Source organism: Mastigoproctus giganteus, chromosome 11 (genome assembly GCF_048544385.1).
Source record: "Mastigoproctus giganteus isolate SK-2022 chromosome 11, ASM4854438v1, whole genome shotgun sequence".
NCBI lineage: Eukaryota > Metazoa > Arthropoda > Arachnida > Uropygi > Thelyphonidae > Mastigoproctus > Mastigoproctus giganteus.
In genome coordinates, this window is record NC_143585.1 from 20,949,516 (window position 1) to 20,968,420 (window position 18,905).

At 40.1% G+C, this 18,905-nt stretch overlaps 1 protein-coding gene across 1 annotated transcript in view; it reads left to right on the forward strand.

The window, feature by feature from the left end:
* The window catches only part of LOC150077761 (diacylglycerol kinase theta-like), a 517,440-nt gene that overhangs the window by 382,121 nt on the left and 116,414 nt on the right, over positions 1–18,905 (forward strand). The window contains exon 12 of the mRNA XM_090385344.1: positions 2,150–2,214. Coding sequence (XP_090241470.1) covers positions 2,150–2,214 — 65 coding nt within the window. The remainder of the gene's footprint in view (positions 1–2,149; positions 2,215–18,905) is intronic.

The window sequence follows — 18,905 nt, forward strand, 5'->3', positions numbered from 1 at the left end:
ATTTCTTAGTTGGTATGTAGGCGCGCCTCCGTAGCCAGGTGGGAAGGAGCAGCAGTGCATAGCACACGCTTCTTGATTAGATCGGAGTTCGAGCCCGTCACCACCAAATACGGAGGATGCGGAAAGGTCAGGGAATGACCAACACATATTCCCGGAGCAATATGGCCTTAGTTGCTAATGCTCCTAAAAAAAAAAACTAATAACAAACAAATTGGTATGTAAAGCCTAGTAGCATTCCAAGATAAGTTCTTTGAATGCTTTCCATTTTGAAGAAATTCTTTTGTGCTATTCTGCTACGTACTCACCACAAACAATGGAAACTCAAATTTATTAAGATATTGAGGTGTCATTTCAGTTCCACACAGTGAATATTTCATTTTACACTGTGGGTATTAAAACATGCAAAAATAATTGACCTGAAGTTGCATGTTAAATACAAATCATTAATTTTGCAAGTGGAATCTGGCATGGTATTGTGCCATGGTGTGACTTATCACTGTTTATATTGGTATCTAACCCAGTCATGACATATCATGACCTGTTACACAGTAACAATTATCACCCAAGCCATTAATAATTCTTAGTGTTTTAAAACCAACAGGTGTTGCCAGTCTTCAGAAAAACAAAATTTTCAAATGAGATCACAATTAATTTCCTGCTGTCACATACACTGTGCTGCCACTTTATTAGGTAAACCCCTGCTGTACACACAAATGGTTCGTCCCACAATGTTGCAAGTCACATGACCACAGTTGTGGATATAAATGCAGCAGAACAACCTTTCTAGTATCAGTTAAGCGTACAAACTAAAGCAAGAATGGGGAAAGGGAGTGTTCTAATGGACTTCGAACGTGGCATGGTAGTAGGTGCAAGACTTGCTGGACAAAGCATCTCTGAAACCGCAGTTCTCCTGAACTTTTCATGCACCACAGTTTCAAGGGTGTATCGAGAATGGTGCAACGAACAGAAAACATCCTCTCAACAGCCCTCCAGTGGAAGAAAATCACTTGTTGATGAGAGAGGTTAGAGGAGGATGGCTAGAATTGTGCAAGCAAACAAATAGGCCACAGTGTCACACATCACATCAGAATACAACCGTGGTGTGCAAAACAAAATGTAGCAACGGACCACTAGTTGCATTTTGTCACGAATGGGCTACAATAGCCGGCGGCCACATTGCGTACCTTTGTTATCAATGAAGAACAAGAGAGCACACCTCCTGTGGGCACACCAATGCCAGCACTGGACTATCGAGGATTGGAAAACAGTTGCTTGGTCTGACGAGTCAAAGTTCCTGGTGCATCATTTGATTGAAGGCTCAGAATTTGGCGAAAACAACATGAATCCATGGACCCATCATGTTTGACAACTACTATGCAAGGTAGTGGGGGCAGTGTTATGGTGTGGGGAATGTTTTCTTGGCACACGTTGGGTCCATTGATACCCATAGATTCATGTCTGAATGCCACATTGTTGCTTACCAAGTGCATCCATTCATGTTTAACAGTTTCTCCTCAGTCAGATGGTTACTTCCAGCAGGATAATGTGCCAGTGCACAAAGCCCGAATGACTATGGAATGGTTCCAGGAATATGACAATGACTTTTCTTAATGCCTGCTCAGTCCATGGATCTTAATCCTATTGAACATCTTTGGGATGAGCTGGAAAGGGCTGTTCGCTGCAAGCCTACACCTCCATCGAATCTCAAGGAACTGTGTAACACACTCATGTCTGCATGGTACTCCATTCCTGCACAACGTTTTCAGCATCTTGTTCAATCCATGCCTAGACAAATTCAGGCTGTTTTGAAGGCTAAAGGAGGCTCAACCCACTACTAAGTAGGTGTACCTAATAAAGTGGCTGCACAGTGTAAGTACTACTGTTAATATAAGATAATGAAAATTTTCAAATATCTGACATAATAGGAATATTTTGAAGTCATTCTCGTGGGCAGTGAGAAAAGATGCATTAAAAAAGACTACCTTAAAAAAATATATATTTAGCAGTATAATTAGAGGTAACAAGGTCAACTTGTTACAACATTGCACATGACATATTAATATATAGGTAAAAAGTATTTTTAAATATTACTAAAAAAACAACTGAAATAAACTGTAAAACTCTTATTGAAAAATGTATTATCTTCTAGCTGTCCATGAAAGGGCAATGGACAATCAAGAAGGTCCATGGGAGTTATTAAAAAATGTAGCAAGGGTAAGAAAGATGATTGTTTATATAATGAATTTGTAAAATCAGAGAGAAAAATGAATTTTTGGACTTAATCTGAACATGTGAATTTGAATGAAGTACTGTATGGTAATATATGTTATTATGTTATGTACAGGGTTGTTAAAATTAAAGTTTCCCAATGTAGAGGGTTCTGGAGCGAGTTTTAAGTCTTGTACTGAAGAGAAATTTGGACAACAGGTACGGTTAAGAATGCGCTCGCCATTTATTGGGATAAAAAAATGAGTTACAAATTTATGTCATTTTATTGTGCTGTGTCGCTTTATGGCACGTAACTATCTTAGTTACGATTATTAATAACTTATGATTATGCAAATAACTTAAGTTATTTGCATAATCATGTTATCGTCACAGCGCCACCACTCAGCTCTACTGTACTGTATAAAAGCAAAGCAGTCTCTTAAAAATTATACAGCAGATGTTTGCTTGCATTACAGCAGCAGTTAGCAATTAGTAGAGGCACATGATGTAAGAAAGCAAGCTTATGCAGCATCAGCCAAAAAAAAAAAAAAAAAAAACTCCCATTTCATCCCTCCATTCATTACAAATACCTGTCCAGCCCAGCCTTAATGCCAATTTAAGCAATGCCAACAATGTTGCAGGAAAAGGCGCTATTAGTGAAGCTGTACTATCAGAACAGCAACAATGCAGCTGCAGCTATCAGAGAATTCCGGTGTCAAAAGTGCATAAGGCGTGGACCTATGACTGTTTGTGCTGTCTGCAAAATGATTGTGAACTTTTAAGCGACAGGACCTCTTGGTGTTCGACCAGGCAGAGGTCGAAAACGACTGGACTCTCGTGTTAAAGATGTGGCTATGGCTGTCGTGGATTTATCAAGTCAATCTCCATGTGATAGCGCAAGTGTGCCAGCTGTTTCTCGTGAAGTGCACATGCCGTATTCCACTGTAAGGCTAGTAATGCATCAGGTATTGCGGTACTATCCTTACAAGATGCATATGCTACAGCAGCTAAAGCATTGTGATGTAGATTTTCGTTTCACATACGCACTTCAGTTTCTGGCACAAATGATTGGATATCACTTGGCCATGGAACATCCTTTGGATTGATGAAGCCCACCCCACTTCTGTTTAAATGGACAAGTGAATACGCACAACTGTTGCATTTGGGCAACAGAAAACCCTCCAGTTATCCAAGAGGTCCATTTGCATTCTCCAAAAGTGACCATGTGGTGTGGATTTACTGCCACATTCATGATTGGGCCATATTTTTTTGAACAGGTAACACCGACTGGACCCCGCACCTGTTCCTTCACCGGACAGCAACATTATGAAATGTTGGCAAATTTTGCAATACCAGAGCTGCAACAGCGTTGGTGCCTTCAGGATGCCATATTCATGCAAGATGGTGCGCCACCCCACATCCACCTTTGTATCCAAAGATTGTTAAGGCAACACTTTACAGACAAATGGGTCAGTCATCAGCCATTGTTTTCAAACATCTTGGTCACACCAATCACCGGACTTCCAATCAGATCGGAAAGAGAGCATTAGACGTCATGTGCTCGCTATTCCAGTTGACATGTTACTTTCTGCTGTAGAAAATGCTGTTCTTCGAATGGAAACTGTTGTTGACCAAAATGGAGGATACATTGAACAATTGTAGTGCTGTTCAAGTGATTTGTATTGCCACAGCACCATATAGTGACAAATTTTGTAACTATTTTTTTTTTCCGATAAATGGCGACCGCATTCTTTATTGTACCTGTTGTCCAAATTTCTCTTCAGTACAAGCCTTAGAACTTGTTCCAGAGTTCTCTACATAGGAATACTTTAATTTTAACAACCCTATATGTAGAAATAAAATATCATATTAATGTGATTTTTGGCTTGAACAATTTTCAAAAAATTTTCATTGTTTGGCAAAATATTCATTGTGAATATTTTTATGTTAAGTTATTTTAAAATTATTTTGGAAATGATGTCTGTCAGCATCAGTTTTGGAAAATGATTGCTCTCATTTATAGATACTTCCAGGTAGGGATATTTTAGAAATGGCTGATGGAATTACATGGAGGATTTGATCCTCTCCCAAATTCCGCAAAAGTCTGTTAGACTACACAAATCACAGAAAATTCAAATTTTATTGTGGAATAAGAAATAAAGGCTTAGCTCCAAATTTATTGCAGGTCACCACAGACTGCATGAATAGAGTCATTGAGCCAGGTCCAATTTCTGTGCCTTATATTATACATTCCTGATTTGTTTGTAAGAAATTTGCAAAATATGTGCCATGCTTAAATGGCATTAACAAATGCTGTTTTCCTGTGCCCTTTGTTATAGAACTTAAGAAATTATTGGTTTACAAAACCCTTAGTTTTGATACTAATATATGGTATACACAGCTTAGCACAATTAACAGAACACAGAGAAGACGTGGTGTAACTCGTGCACCATATGATGAAGCTGGACAAAATTTGGTATGGTGGTGTACCATAAAATAACAATGAAATGAAGAGACAGTGAGAAACTTCAGACAGGTATAAGAAACATTTATGGGTGTTATAAATAAAAGAATTATGAGAAAAGTCACATTACAGAAGTTGATATAAGATGCTCAAAAATGTGGTCACATGACATCAGTACAGCGTATGATCCTTTCCAGTGGCTAAAGAGGCCTGACAGTGGTTAACCATGCTCAACATAAGGGTGTCTATAAGATTTTTTGGCAACAAATTCCAAAATTCTAATCTTCCACCAGCACAAACCTCAGCTCATCAAGTGACTGAGGAGTTGCCTGTCAGCATGCAATGCAATGCCCAAGGGCATCCCACACATGTTCAGTCAGATTTAAGTCTGGTGATCGGGTTGCCCACAGCACTCATTGCATATCTTTAGTTTCAAGATATAATCCTCCACCACTTGAGATCTGTGTGTAGTGGCATTGTCATGCATGAAAAGAAAATCTGGGCCAACCGCACCCCTAAAAAGTTGCGACTAGGGTTTGAGGATTGGTTCTCAGTACCTGCACACAGTTATGGTACCCCTATCAAAAACATGGAGGGTTGTGGCCATTGATCATTATTCTGCCCCACACAAGAATATCGACTCTATTGTTAGCATCCCTTTTTCTGATATTGGAGGGGTGGTATCTAATTCCTTGTTGTCTCCAGATGAAATAATGACTAGAATCTGTGTGTATGCTAAAGCGGACTCATCAGAGAACAAAACTGTGCCACATTTGTCAGGGCTCCAAGTCACATGTTCATGGCACCAATTTCAATGAGCTCTGTGGTAGTTAATGTAATCTAAACCACTGACTTTCTTGCATAACGTCCACTTGAATTAAACCTTCTTAACACAGTTTCGATTGAAATTGTTTTCACCTGTGGCCACAGCAACCTCATGAGACAGTTGATGACAAGACATTGTAGGAGTCCATCTTGCTGTTAGAGCCAGATAGTGGTCTGTTCTGGTTGACATAATCCTCGGGTGACCTTGGCCAGCTCTTCATGTAACAGTTACTGTCTTCTGCTTCCATAGTGCCGAGATGACACTGAGTGATTCATTATGCCAAAGTGCCACCACTGCCTGTGACATTGTGTGTGCAGTGGCATTGTCATTCCCTAGAGTGACCTTGGCCAGATCTTTGCATAATGGTACTGTCTCCTGAACCTGCTTCCTTCCGTAGTGTGGAGTGGCAAAGGAAGTGATACATCATACCAAAGTGCCACCACTGCTTGCAACAAGTGTGCGTGTGCAGTGGCATTGTCATACATAACAATGCCACTGCAAGTTTGTTAAAGGGAAGTCTTACCTGGTTTCATCTTCCAATGGCCTGCCATCTCAAAGAATCATCTAAACTACTATACCTTGCCATCCTGAATACTCGAGATGTGACTATCCCACTTAGCAAGCCAAAATAAGGAAAATAAAGTGATGTGGTCGCATATAAATTATAAGATGACACAGAAGCCTATGGTAGATATAAACTAGTCTGTAATCAAGTCACAAAGGAGTTTAGGCAAGCAAAGGCAGATTACAAAAAATCTTTGGCAAAGGATGCAAAGAAAACCAGCAAAGACTTTACTTATATAAACTGTAGAAGGAAGGGGATTAATCAGATTAGACCACTTGATATTGATGGTTCAACTGTTGATGATCCTGCTCAGATAGCTGACAAACTGAATGAGTATTTTGCAACTACATTCACACATGGGGAATTCTACAGAAAAGTGGAGGACAGAAACTTATTAAACTCTAACAGGCAGCTAAATGATTTTGTAATTACTAAGAGCAAAGTGGTTGAGAAATTGTCGAAGTTCAAACATAAGAAAGGCACCAGGGATGGATGGGATCTATCCAGTTATATTAAACTGAAGTTTAACATTGACAAATGCAAATTACTGCATATGGGCAGCAGTAACCCCAAAGAAATGTACCACCTGTGTGGTACTACACTTAGGGTAGTGGAGAATGAAAAAGATCTGGGTGGAATTGTGCAGTCAGATATGAAGTTTTCTGATCAGTGCAGATAGGCTGCCAGGAGGTGGCAAAGGAAGTAAGCAAACCATTAGCCATAATTATAAGAGCATTCTGTGGGAGGTCACCACGGGCTGGAGATATGCAAATGTATAACCAATTCACAAAAGGGGATCAAAGGATGACACAAGTAATTACAGACCTGTTAGTTTAATTTATGTTCCTGGGCAAATAATGGAGTCACTGATTAAAGAAGCATTGCAGGATCATCAAGACAAGACTGAAGTAATAATTCAGACACAGCATGGATTTGTTAAGGAAATGTCTTGTCTGCTGATTTGATTGGATAGTATGATGTGGTCACAAAGGAACTGGATGCAAAAATATATTTTCAATATCATATACCTGGATTTCGGTAAAGCTTTTGATACTTTTGCACATGGAAGACTACAGTAAAAATTGGAGCATTATGGCATTAAGGGCAAGTTTTGTAAAAAGGATAGGTGGAATAGGACCAGGGTATGTCTGCCAGGGGCAAAAGTTGATGACGTTGTAGAGCGGATATCATCTTTTAAGGGCACAAAAGGTGATATAGTTGTACACGTTGGCACTAATGACATTAAGAGTAGGAGACCGGCGGAATTACTTGACAAGTACAGGTCACTGATGAAAAAAAGCCGTGAATTAGGGTTGAAATTGAAAGTGTCTGCAATTCTGCCCAGACACGATAGGAGGGAGTATATGATGAGAGCCCTGTCAATCAATTCGGCCCTGGAAAGATTGTGCAGGGCTCAAGGGGTAGAATTTTTTTCAGCCTGGTCTGTACTTGTTAACAGGAGAGACTGCTTCTACAGGGATGGGATACACTTAAATAGAAAGGGTGCAAGAATGTTTGCTGATGCTATCGAGGCAATGTTAGGTGGGTCGGAAAACTGCTAGATTGGGGGGATACAAGGACTAATAGATTAACAGTAGCCACTGGCAGAGGTGAAAGTGATTCTTGCACTGCTTCTATTGGAATGAGCCGCAGCCTGGAAAATAAGATGCAGGATATTTCAGAGACTGCTGGGAATCATTGGGGTACAAGTAAACACATGGGTTGTGTTAGGGTAGCTAAGAAAAAGAACAGGTGCATGTATACTTGTGTGTACACCAATGCTAGGAGTTTAGTAAATAAATTTGATGAATTTGAGGTATTGCTCAAAACATCAAAGGCAGATATTGTGGGGATTTCAGAGACGTGGTGTCACACAGATATAAGAAATGCAGAACTGGAATTTGGGGAGTACAATGTGTACAGAAAGGATAGACAGGATAGGAAGGGAGGAGGGGTTATGCTATTAATTAAGAAACACATAAAATCCAAGGAAGTGAAGCCAGTCGACATCGCTGGACAGTGCAGTGTCGAGTCAGTTTGGTGTGACATAAGCATTGGGAGATCAAAATTGAGAGTAGGAGTGTGCTATAGGCCTAATGACTCTGATGAGTATAATAAGAAACTGTTCGGAGAAATAGAGTGGGCCAGTAAATCAGAGAGTCTTATAATGGGGGATTTTAATTTCCCAGATATTGACTGGAATTTGGGGGCTGGTCACTCACACAGTAGCAAGGCTTTTGTGGATTTATTGGATGATTGTTTTCTACATCAGCATGTTCGGGAGGCAACTAGAGGGAGTAATACTCTTGATTTGATTATCAGTAGTGATTCTTCATGCATTAAGAATCTGCAGATAAATGAACCACTTGGTGGCAGTGATCACAGTGTGCTGAAGTGGGAGTTACTCAAAGAGGTAACTACCATTAGGGGTAAAGGGAAGGGGTATTGCTTTCGTAAAGGCGACTACAATGGACTGAGACAGTATTTAAATTCTATACAGTGGGATCAACTGATGATATTGCCAACAGCAAATTCAAAATGGGAAGCATTCAAAGAACTTATCGTGGAAGCTACTAGGCTTTACATACCAACTAAGAAATATTGTTCAAGGTTTAGGCCTAAATGGTTGTCAGATGAACTAATGAGGCATATGGCAGAGAAGAAAAATGCATGGGATACATACAAATTAACACGTGACACGGATGCCTATGATAGATACAAGTTGATCTGTAACCAAGTTACAAAGGAGGTTAGGCAGGCGAAGGCAGATTACGAGAGATCCTTGGCAAGGGATGCGAAGAAAAACAGCAAAGAGTTCTTTACTTATGTAAACTCTAGAAGGAAGGGGATGAATCAGATTGGTCCACTTGAGATCGATGGGTCAACTGTTGATGACCCTGCTCGGGTAGCTAACAAACTAAATGAATATTTTGCATCGACATTCACACACGAGGAGTTATTCAGCGAGGGGAATGCCAGAGGTGTATTCAACTCTAGCAGTAAGCTAGAGAATCTTGTAATAACTGAGAGCAAAGTGGAGGAGAAATTGTTGAAGATAAACACAAGAAAGGCACCTGGGGTGGATGGGATCTATCCAGTTATATTAAAGGAGGCAGCAAAGGAGGTAAGCAAACCCTTAGCCATAATTATGAGAGCTTCCTTGGACTCAGGGGAGGTACCCATTGACTGGAGATGTGCAAATGTGACCCCAATTCACAAAGGGGGATCAAAGGCTGACACAAGTAATTATAGACCTGTGAGTTTAACTTCTGTTCCCGGAAAATTAATGGAGGCACTGGTGAAAGAAGCACTGCAGGATCATCTAGACAAGACTTCAGTTATAGCTAGGACACAGCATGGTTTTGTTAAGGGGAAGTCTTGCCTGACCAATTTGATTGGATACTATGATGCAGTCACACAAGAACTGGATGCAGGGAATAACTTTGATATTATATACTTGGATCTTAGAAAGGCTTTTGATACTGTTGCACATGGAAGACTGCTGCACAAATTGGAGCAGTGTGGCATTGGAGGCAAGTTGCTGCTATGGATAAAGGGGTGGTTGAGGGGGAGAAGACAGAGAGTGGTAATCAATGGACACTGCTCATCGTGGACTAATGTTATTAGTGGAGTCCCTCAGGGTTCAGTATTGGGGCCTTTATTGTTTTCTGTATTTATAAATGATATTGATGATGGTATATCAGGCTTAATGTCCAAGTTTGCAGACGATACGAAGGTTGGCAGGGTTGTCAAGGACACTACTGACACTATGCTGCTGCAACAGGATTTGGAAAGGTTGAGCAGATGGGCTTCGAGGTGGCAAATGAAGTTTAACATTGACAAATGTAAAGTACTACATATGGGAAACAGCAACCCCAGAGCAACGTATCAACTCTGTGGTACTACACTGACAGTGGTAGAGAATGAAAGGGACCTGGGGGTGGTGGTGCAGGCAGATATGAAGTTCTCTGAGCAGTGCAGACGAGCTGCGAGAGTAGCTCATGGTGTATTGTCAATGATATATAGGAATTTTTCTAGCAGGGATAAGGAGGTGATTATTCCCTTGTATAAGGCAATGGTCAGGCCACACCTAGAGTACTGTATACAGGCCTGGAGGCCTCATTTCAGGAAGGATGTAGAGCTGCTGGAACGAGTACAGAGAAGGGCAACTAGATTGGTGAATGGGACAAAGGGGTTCTCTTACGAAGAAAGGCTTAAGTTTTGCAAATTACAGTGTCTGGAAACTAGGCACCAGCGGGGTGATCTGATAGAGGTGTACAAAGCCTTGAATGGTTTGAGCATGCTCAATGCTGATGGGATTCTTCCTCTAGCTCAGAAAAATCACCTGAGAGGGCATAAATTCAAATTGAGGAAAGACAGATGTAGGATAGATGTGCGGAAATTTGCCTTTAGCCAGCGGGTGGTTGGTGGGTGGAACAGACTTCCATCCCCTGTCGTGGAAGTTGATAGCTTAAATAAGTTTAAGGCTCAGCTGGACAGGTATTTCGAACGAACAGAGGGGTGAAGTGGAAGTGGTTATTTTTATTTATTTATGTTACTTTTTTTTTTTTTTTTTTTTTTTTTGGCTGATGCTGCATAAGCTTGCTTTCTTGCATCAAATGCCTCTACTAATGCTAATGCTAATGCTAAAGTTGCCACAATGGATAAAATATGGTTGAGTGGGAGAAGAGAGAAAGCGGTCATCAATGGACAATGCTCTTCATGGAGTAAACTTATTAGTGGGGTCCCCCGGCCGACCGGGCTAGCCGGGTGGGTAAAGTGCCTGCCTGCTAACCCAAAGGTATAAGGTATAAGGTATGTTAGTGTCTAACGGCTCCTGGGATTTCTCCCATCTCCGCGGGTGTACATTGTATCGGGGCCAGAGATTTGAAGTGTGTGGGGGTCATGTGCTGTGTATTGTGTTGTGCCCTTTGTTCCTCCGGTCTATTAGCCGCCGAGCCCCTAGTGGGACCCGACGTTACCACACCATGCCACGGGGAGGCTGACCGGGTGTACCACTGTAGCTAGAGTACTCTGGCGGGTCCTGCCACCTACTTTCCTGGGATTTCAGTGGCTAGGACCAGATTTAAGAATGAGATGATCGCTGTTTCTTAACCCAAAGGTTGCGGGTTCGAATCCCGCTTCGGGCTTGGATCAAAGTACTGCAAAAAAACCTTGGGAGGTGCATTATGGCCACAGAAGCCGATGCGCCAACAACTACCAAAAAAAAAAAAAGTGGGGTCCCCCACAGTTGGGTGCTCGATAATTGTTGTTTTCTATATTTATCAATGATATCGATGAAGGTATATCTGGCTTAATGTCCACGTTTGCAGGTGATACACAGGTTGGCAGGGTTGTTAATGACAGTATGCTACTGCAACATGATCTAGAAAAGTTGGGCAGATGGGCTGAGAGATAGGAACTGAAGTTTAACATTGACAAATGCAAATTACTGCATATGGGTAGCTGTAACCCCAGAGAAATGTACCAACTGTGTGGGACTACACTTATGGTAGTGGAGAATGAAAAAGATCTGGGTGTAATTTTGCAGTCAGATATGAAGTTTTCTGATCAGTGCAGACAGGCTGCCAGAGAAGATCGTGGGATTTTATCAATGATATACAGGAATTTTGCTATTAGGGAGAAGGATGGTATTATTCCTTTGTATAAGGCAATGGTCAGGTCACACCTTAAGTACTGCATACAGGTATAGCGTCCTCATTTTAGGAAGGATGTAGAGTTGCTAGAACGAGTACAGAGAGTGGCAACAAGATCGATGGGAACAAAAGGGTACTCTTACCAAGAAAGGCTTATGTTCTGCAAATTGCAGCATCTGAAGACTAGCACCTGCCAGGTGATCTGGTTGTGAGGTGTATAAGGTCTTGAATGGTTTGAGCAGGCTCAATGTGGTTGGGATTCTTCCTGTTGCTCAGTTTATGAACCGGAGGAGAGCATAAACTCAAATCGAGGAAAGACAGTTGTAGAATAGATGTGTGGAAATTTGCCTTTAGCCAGCAGGTAGGTGATTGCTGGAAAAAAACTTCCATCTGATGTTGTAGAAGTTGATAGGTTAAATAAATTCAAGGAAGAATGGGACAAACGTTTAGAGCAAATGGGTAGGTGAAAGGGGCAGGTTTTTTGTTTTTTTTTTCATTTGGCTGATGTTGCATAAGCTTGCTTTCTTTACATCATATGCCTCTTTTAATTCTAATGCTGATTTGCCATTAAGATGAATTCTGTAGCCACTCTCAACTTCCAACTAATAGCTAACTGTGCTGAAGCCATCATGATATGATACAGAAAACCTCCAACACAGATTGAACATGACGGAGTTGTGCCCTGCAAAGAATCATCCACTTAAAACACAGTTTGACATTACTGCTCATGCTCGTGCGCTCACTCACTCACTCACTCATTCACTCACTCACGATATGCCAGCACCAGTACAGTGTACAGGATGTTGCATGATTTGTGTTATCATAATCATCCACAAGCCACTAATCACCCTGACTAATGACAGACACCATCTAGCCTGGTGTAAGGCCTACCATTCTTGAACCGTAGACTAATGGAAAGTTGTTATTTAGAGTGATCGGACATGGTCTACCAGGCTGGCAGCCGTGCCTGTGTGTGATGGAGCCCAGAAAAACTACCTGCTGGACTGTATCATCCTGAGAATAAAGTTTGGCAGAAGTGTGTGATGCTCTGGGGCTGTTTATCATGGTTTGACCTGGCATCATTGGTTGTTTTGAACAACACCATGAATGGCATGATCTACCTACATGCCATGGACAATAATGTGTTAATGTACATTTTAGCAGAAAATTTCAGGAAAGGCCCGTACCTGCATCAGCAGGACAATACTCCAAATCATACTGCTGTTTTTGTGTTGGACTAGTTTGGGGACATGGGCATCAAAACGTTGTACTGGCCATCCAAAGACTCTGACCTGAATCTTTTAAAGCATTGGTTCTCAACCTTTTAGGACTTGTGGTACACTTTATCAAATATAATTATGTGGTCGTTATAACTAAAAAAATTACTATATATTCAATCAAGGAAGAGCCAATATCCTGTGTTAGGGCTTATTTTAGATAAGCTTGCTCTCATGTCATCACATAAATTTTTCCGTTTTATTGGATTTAATGTCTGTTAATGTCGAGAATCCCAACTCACAACAATTAGTAGTAGAAAACTGCAATGAAATTTTCAAGACTGGACTTGAAATTTCAGGATACTCATCTTTGATTGAAATCCAGAATGCATCTGGGGGGGGGGGGAGAAGGACTTCAGTATGTTTAATTTTAATAAACTTCAGTCATATAAAATTGATGCTAATTGTTCTTCTTCAATCAATGTGAATCCTAAGCCAGATAACACTGATATAAAGGGTTTCATACCCAATCAAAACACTCTCTATATTTAGAGTTTTGATTGGTATGAAAAAGTAAAGCATGAAAAAGTAATGACATTGTTTTCCAGTGCCTCAAAGTGATTAGTTAGGAGAACAGCAATATTTTTTTTATTAGTTTCGGGTATTAATGGAAACATATCAAATATGGAGTTTTCTGAGTAGTGCAGACAGGCTGCCAGATCACATTTCTTGTCAATGATATACAGGAATTTTGCAAACAGGGATAAGGAGGTGATTATCCGCTTGTATAAGGCAGTGGTCAGGCCACAACTTGAGTATATGTTACCCATTTATGGACTAATTCAATGGAAAAGTTCAGGGAAACACAAGCAGTTGCCCTTGACATCTCAAAGGCTTTCAATCGTGTTTGGCATAAAGGTCTTCTAAACAAGCTTCCATCTTATGGTTCCCCAACTGTTTTTAGTAATTGGTTATCCAGTTTTCTCTCTGATCGCTCACTGAGGGTGATGGTAGATGGCTCTCTGTGTTGTAACTTCTCCACTAATGCCGGTGTCCCCCAAGGTTCAGTTCTTTCCCCCACTCTTTTCCTGTTGTATATTAATGACCTTCCTCCATTGACTGGAAATCCTATCCATAGTTTTGCCAATGATAGCACATTGCATTCAACTTTCATTTTGAGAAACCTTGTCCTGCTCAATCAGCTTCAACATCTCGAATATCCGCTGCCAATTCCTTAAATGCCGATCTTCAGGTAATTCTCAAGTGGAGCAAAGACATCTTAGTTGACTTCTAAAACTCAGTCTTGTCTTATATCTCACAAAAAGGATTCTTCTGCTCCTATGCTTATCTTTGGTGGCACTCCAATTTCTAGGCAAGTTGATATATCTCTTTTGGGGATTACCCTAACTTCTAATCTCTTTGGCACAAGCACATTACAAATATTGTTTGCTCTGCATCTAAAAAACTTGATTTTCTCTTTCGCTCTCGGCGTTACTTTTCTTCCAAACAGCTTTTCACTCTGTACAAATCGCAAATCTGCCCTACTATAGAATATTGCTCTCACATCTGGGCGGTGCCCCCAAAACCTCTTTCAGGCTTCTAGATTCCATTCAGAAGAGGGCAGTTAGGTTAATTAATGACTCATCTCTAACAGAGTCTCTCCACTCGCTGTCTCATAGACGTACTGTTTCTGCTGCATGCCTTTTCTACAGATACTTCCATGGGTACTGTTCTTCAGAATTGGCTTCTATAATTCCCGCTCTCTCTTTCGAAACAGTCCAAACACAGTTCTGCCAACGACCAGCCAACATCGATTTACTGTCCAACTTCAAACTCAGAGAATCAACTTTTCATCTTTCTCATTTATTCATTCAACTGCCATTTTCTGGAACAACCTTCTTTCATATGTCTTTCCTGAAATTTACAGTCTACAGAAGTTCAAGTCTAATGTCAACAAATATTTTCTCTCGTCTTCTCAACCTCCAAACAAAGCAGGGTACTAAGCACTATAGGTTCTAATACCTCTAATGTTTGGGGTTTTCATAAAAAAAAAAAAAAAAAAAAAAAAAACACAATACAGGTCTGGAAGCCTCATTTTAGGAAGGATCGTAGAGTTGCTAGAACAAGTACAGAGAAGGGCAACAAGAATGGTGAAGGGAACAAAGGGGTGCTCTTATGAAGAAAGGCTTAAGTTCTGCAAATTGCAGCTTCTGGAGAGTAGGCACCTGCAAGATGATCTTATTGAGGTGTATAAGGCCTTGAATGGATTGAGCAGTCTCAGTGCTGATGGGATTCTTCCTCTTGCTCACATTACAAACCTGAGGGGCATAGATTCAAAGTAAGGAAAGACAGTTGTAGAACAGATATGTGGAAGTTTGCCTTTAGCCAGTGGGTAGTTGATTGCTAGAACAAACTTCCATCTGTTGTGGAAGTTGATAGCTTAAATGAATTCAAGGCAGAACTAGACAAACATTTGGAGCAAGTGGATTGGGAGAAATAAGGGTGTTTTTTGTGTTTTTTTTTTTTTTTTTTGGCTGATGCAATATAAGCTTGCTTTCTTGCATCATGTGCCTTTGCTAATGCTAAGTCTTTGAAGGGTATATTTAATGATTATCAAGTGCATGAATATTGAATAGTTTCAGCTTAATATTCACCATTGGATTCAACAGGTTAGGAGATACTGAATGAAAGTATTTTTCTTCTAATATAAAGGGATCTTATAGTATAAGCAGAAATAATCAGAATGTCTTGTAATGGGGGATTCTTACTTTCCAGATATTGACTGAAATTTGTGATTTGGTCACTAGCATGCTAGCAAGAATTTTGTGAATTTATTGGAGGATTGTTTTCTACAGCAACATGTTTGAGGGACAAACAGAGAGAGTAATACCCTTGATCTGATTTTCTGCAGTGATTATTCATGCATTAAGAATTTGCAGATAAAGGAACCACTAGGTGAACGTGATCACAGTGTACTGATGTGGGATTTACTTAAAGATGTAACTACCATCAAGGGTAAAGGGAAGGGATTTTGTTTTCGTAAAGGTGACTACAGTGGTCTCAAACAGTTTTTAAATTCTATACAGTGGGATCAACTGATGATGTTACGAACTGTGAATTCTAAATTGGAAGCCTTCAGGGATGTAATCTTGGAGGCTACTAAGCTTTTCATACCAACTAAGAAATACTGTTCAAGGTTCAGGCCTAAATGGATGTCAGATGAATTAATGAGGTTCGTGGAAGAGAAGAAAAATGCACGGGATGCATATAAATTATCAGGCGACACAGAAGCCTATGGCACATATAAGCTAGTCTGTAATCCAGTCACGAAGGAGGTTAGGCAGGTAAAGACAGATTATGAGAAATCTTTGGCAAATGATGCAAAGGAAAAAAGCAAAGAGTTTTTTACTTATGTAAACTCTAGAAGGAAGGGGATGAATCAGATTGGTCCACTTAACATAGATGGTTTGACTATTGATGATCATGCTAAGGTAGCTGATAAACTGAATGATTATTTTGCATCTACATTCACACATAAGGAGTTATTAAAGGAGCAGAATGCCAGAAGTTTATTAAACTGTAACATGGAGCTAAGTGATTTTGTAATAACAGAGAGCAAAGTGGATGAGAAATTGTTAAAGTTAAACATAAAAATGGGGCCTGGGGCAAATGGAATCTATCCAGTTATAATGAAGGAGGCAGCAAGGGAAGTAAGCAAACCCTTAGCCATAATTATGAGAGCATCAAGGAAGCATCAGAGCATCATTAGAGTCAGGGAAGGTCTCCATGGACTGGAGATGTGCAAATGTATCCCCAATTCACAAAGGGGATTCAAAGGGTGACACAAATAATTATAGACCTGTTAGTTTAACTTTTGTTCCAGGGAAAATAATGGAGTCACTAGTTAAAGAGGTAAGACAGGATCACCTAGTCAAGACAGTAGTAATAGTTCAGACAGAGCATGGGTGTGTTAAGGGGAAGTCTTGTCTGACTAATTTGATTGGATACTACGATGTGGTCACAAAGGAACTGGATGCAGAAAATAATTTTGATATCATATACTTGGATTTCAAGAAAGCTTTTGATGCTGTTGCACATGGAAGACTGCTGTACAGATTGGAACGTTATGGCATTAAGGACAAGTTACTGCAATGGATAAAGGTATGGTTGAGTGCAAGACATCAGAAAATGGTAATGTGTGGACACTGCTCTACTTGGACTAATGTTATTAGCAGAGTCCCCAGGTTCAGTGCTGGGGCCATTGTTGTTTTATGTATTTATTAATGATATTGATGAATGTATATTAGGCTTAATGCCCAAGTTTGCAGATGATACAAAGGTTGGCAGGGTTGTTAATGACAGTAAAGACAGTATGCTACTGCTACAGGATCTGGAAAAGTTAGGCAGATGGGCTGAGAAGTGGCAACTGAAGTTTAACATTGACAAATGCAAAGTACTCCATATGGGTAGCAGTAACCCAAGAGAAATGTGCCAACTGTGGGGTACTGCACTCAGGGAGATGGAGAATGAAAAAGATTGAGGGTAATTGTGCAGTCAGATATGAAGTTCTCTGAGCAGTGCAGACGGGCTGCCAGAGCAGGTCATGGAGTTTTGTCAATGAAATATAGGAATTTTGCTAGCAGTGATAAGGAAGTGATTATCCCCTTGTATAAGGCAATGGTGAGGCCAAACGTTGGGTATTGTGTACAGGTTTGGAGGCCTCATTTTAGGAAGGATGTAGAGTTGCTAAAACAAGTATAGAGAAGGGCAACAGGATTGGTGATAGGAACAAAGGGGTGCGCTTACAAATAAAGGCTTAAGTTCTGCAAATTGCAGCAGCTGGAGACTAGGCACATGCGATGTGATCTGATTGAGGTGTATAAGGCCTTGAATAGTTTGTGCAGGCTCAATGCTGATGGGATACTTACGCTTGCTCAGATTAAGAACCTGAGGGGTCATAGATTCAAATTGAGGAAAGACAGTTGTAGAATAGATGTGTGGAAGTTTGCCTTTAGCCAGCGGGTAGGTGATTGCTGGAACAGATTTCCATCTGTTGTTGTGGACGTTGATAAATTTAAAAAAATTAAGACTAAAGTAGACAAACATTTGGAGTGACCGCATGGGTGAAATGGGAAGGGTTTTTTTTTTTGCTGATGCTGTATAAGCTTGCATGATATGCATCAACTAATGCTATTTATAAATTTTTGCTACCTTTGGTACATTCTTTAAACTCTTAGCAACATAAGTATTGAGTTATAATTTCAGGTCCATGAATAAAATGAACAAAGGTTAGCTGTGCTTTACCACTAATATCAGTAGCCTCGTCTACTTGTAACACAATCTTATTTTTTTAGCCTTGTAGATACTTGTTCCTCGATGTTAGAAGGCATTTTGATTCTTCTTTGAATAGTGTCATCTGATAGGGGTATTTTAGTAATTTCTTTTTCAGCTTCAGCACCAAATGATATTCTGAAAATCAAATGACAAGTTGGCAAAATAAACAACTTGGATGTGATGTGTGGTTTATTTTGCAATGCTGTGATTTCTGCTACTTAATAAGAAGCAATCTGAGCTTTGTCAGAAATTTGTATTCTCTTCTCAAATTAGTTTGCTTGTTTTTTTTTTTTTTTTTTGTTGTTGTTATTGAACTAATCTTTTGAAAAAGCCCAAATCATTATTCACAAGATTTGCATAGTTAGTGATTAAATGTCTCTTCAATTTGCTAGGAACCGTGGCATCATTGGAAAGTTTTTCACCACAAAGAAAACCCAGAGATAGAGGGCAGTCCTTCACTTCACACGAAGAAAATCCAAAACTTAAATAACTGTCCATATACTTTCAGATAACTTTTCATCTCTTCAGTTGTGCATTATGAAAAAGTAGTGATTAAATTAAATGACAAAAATAGTGCTAAAATGCCTTGTGATTATATGAATATACTCACAACACTGAATATATCTGCAAATCA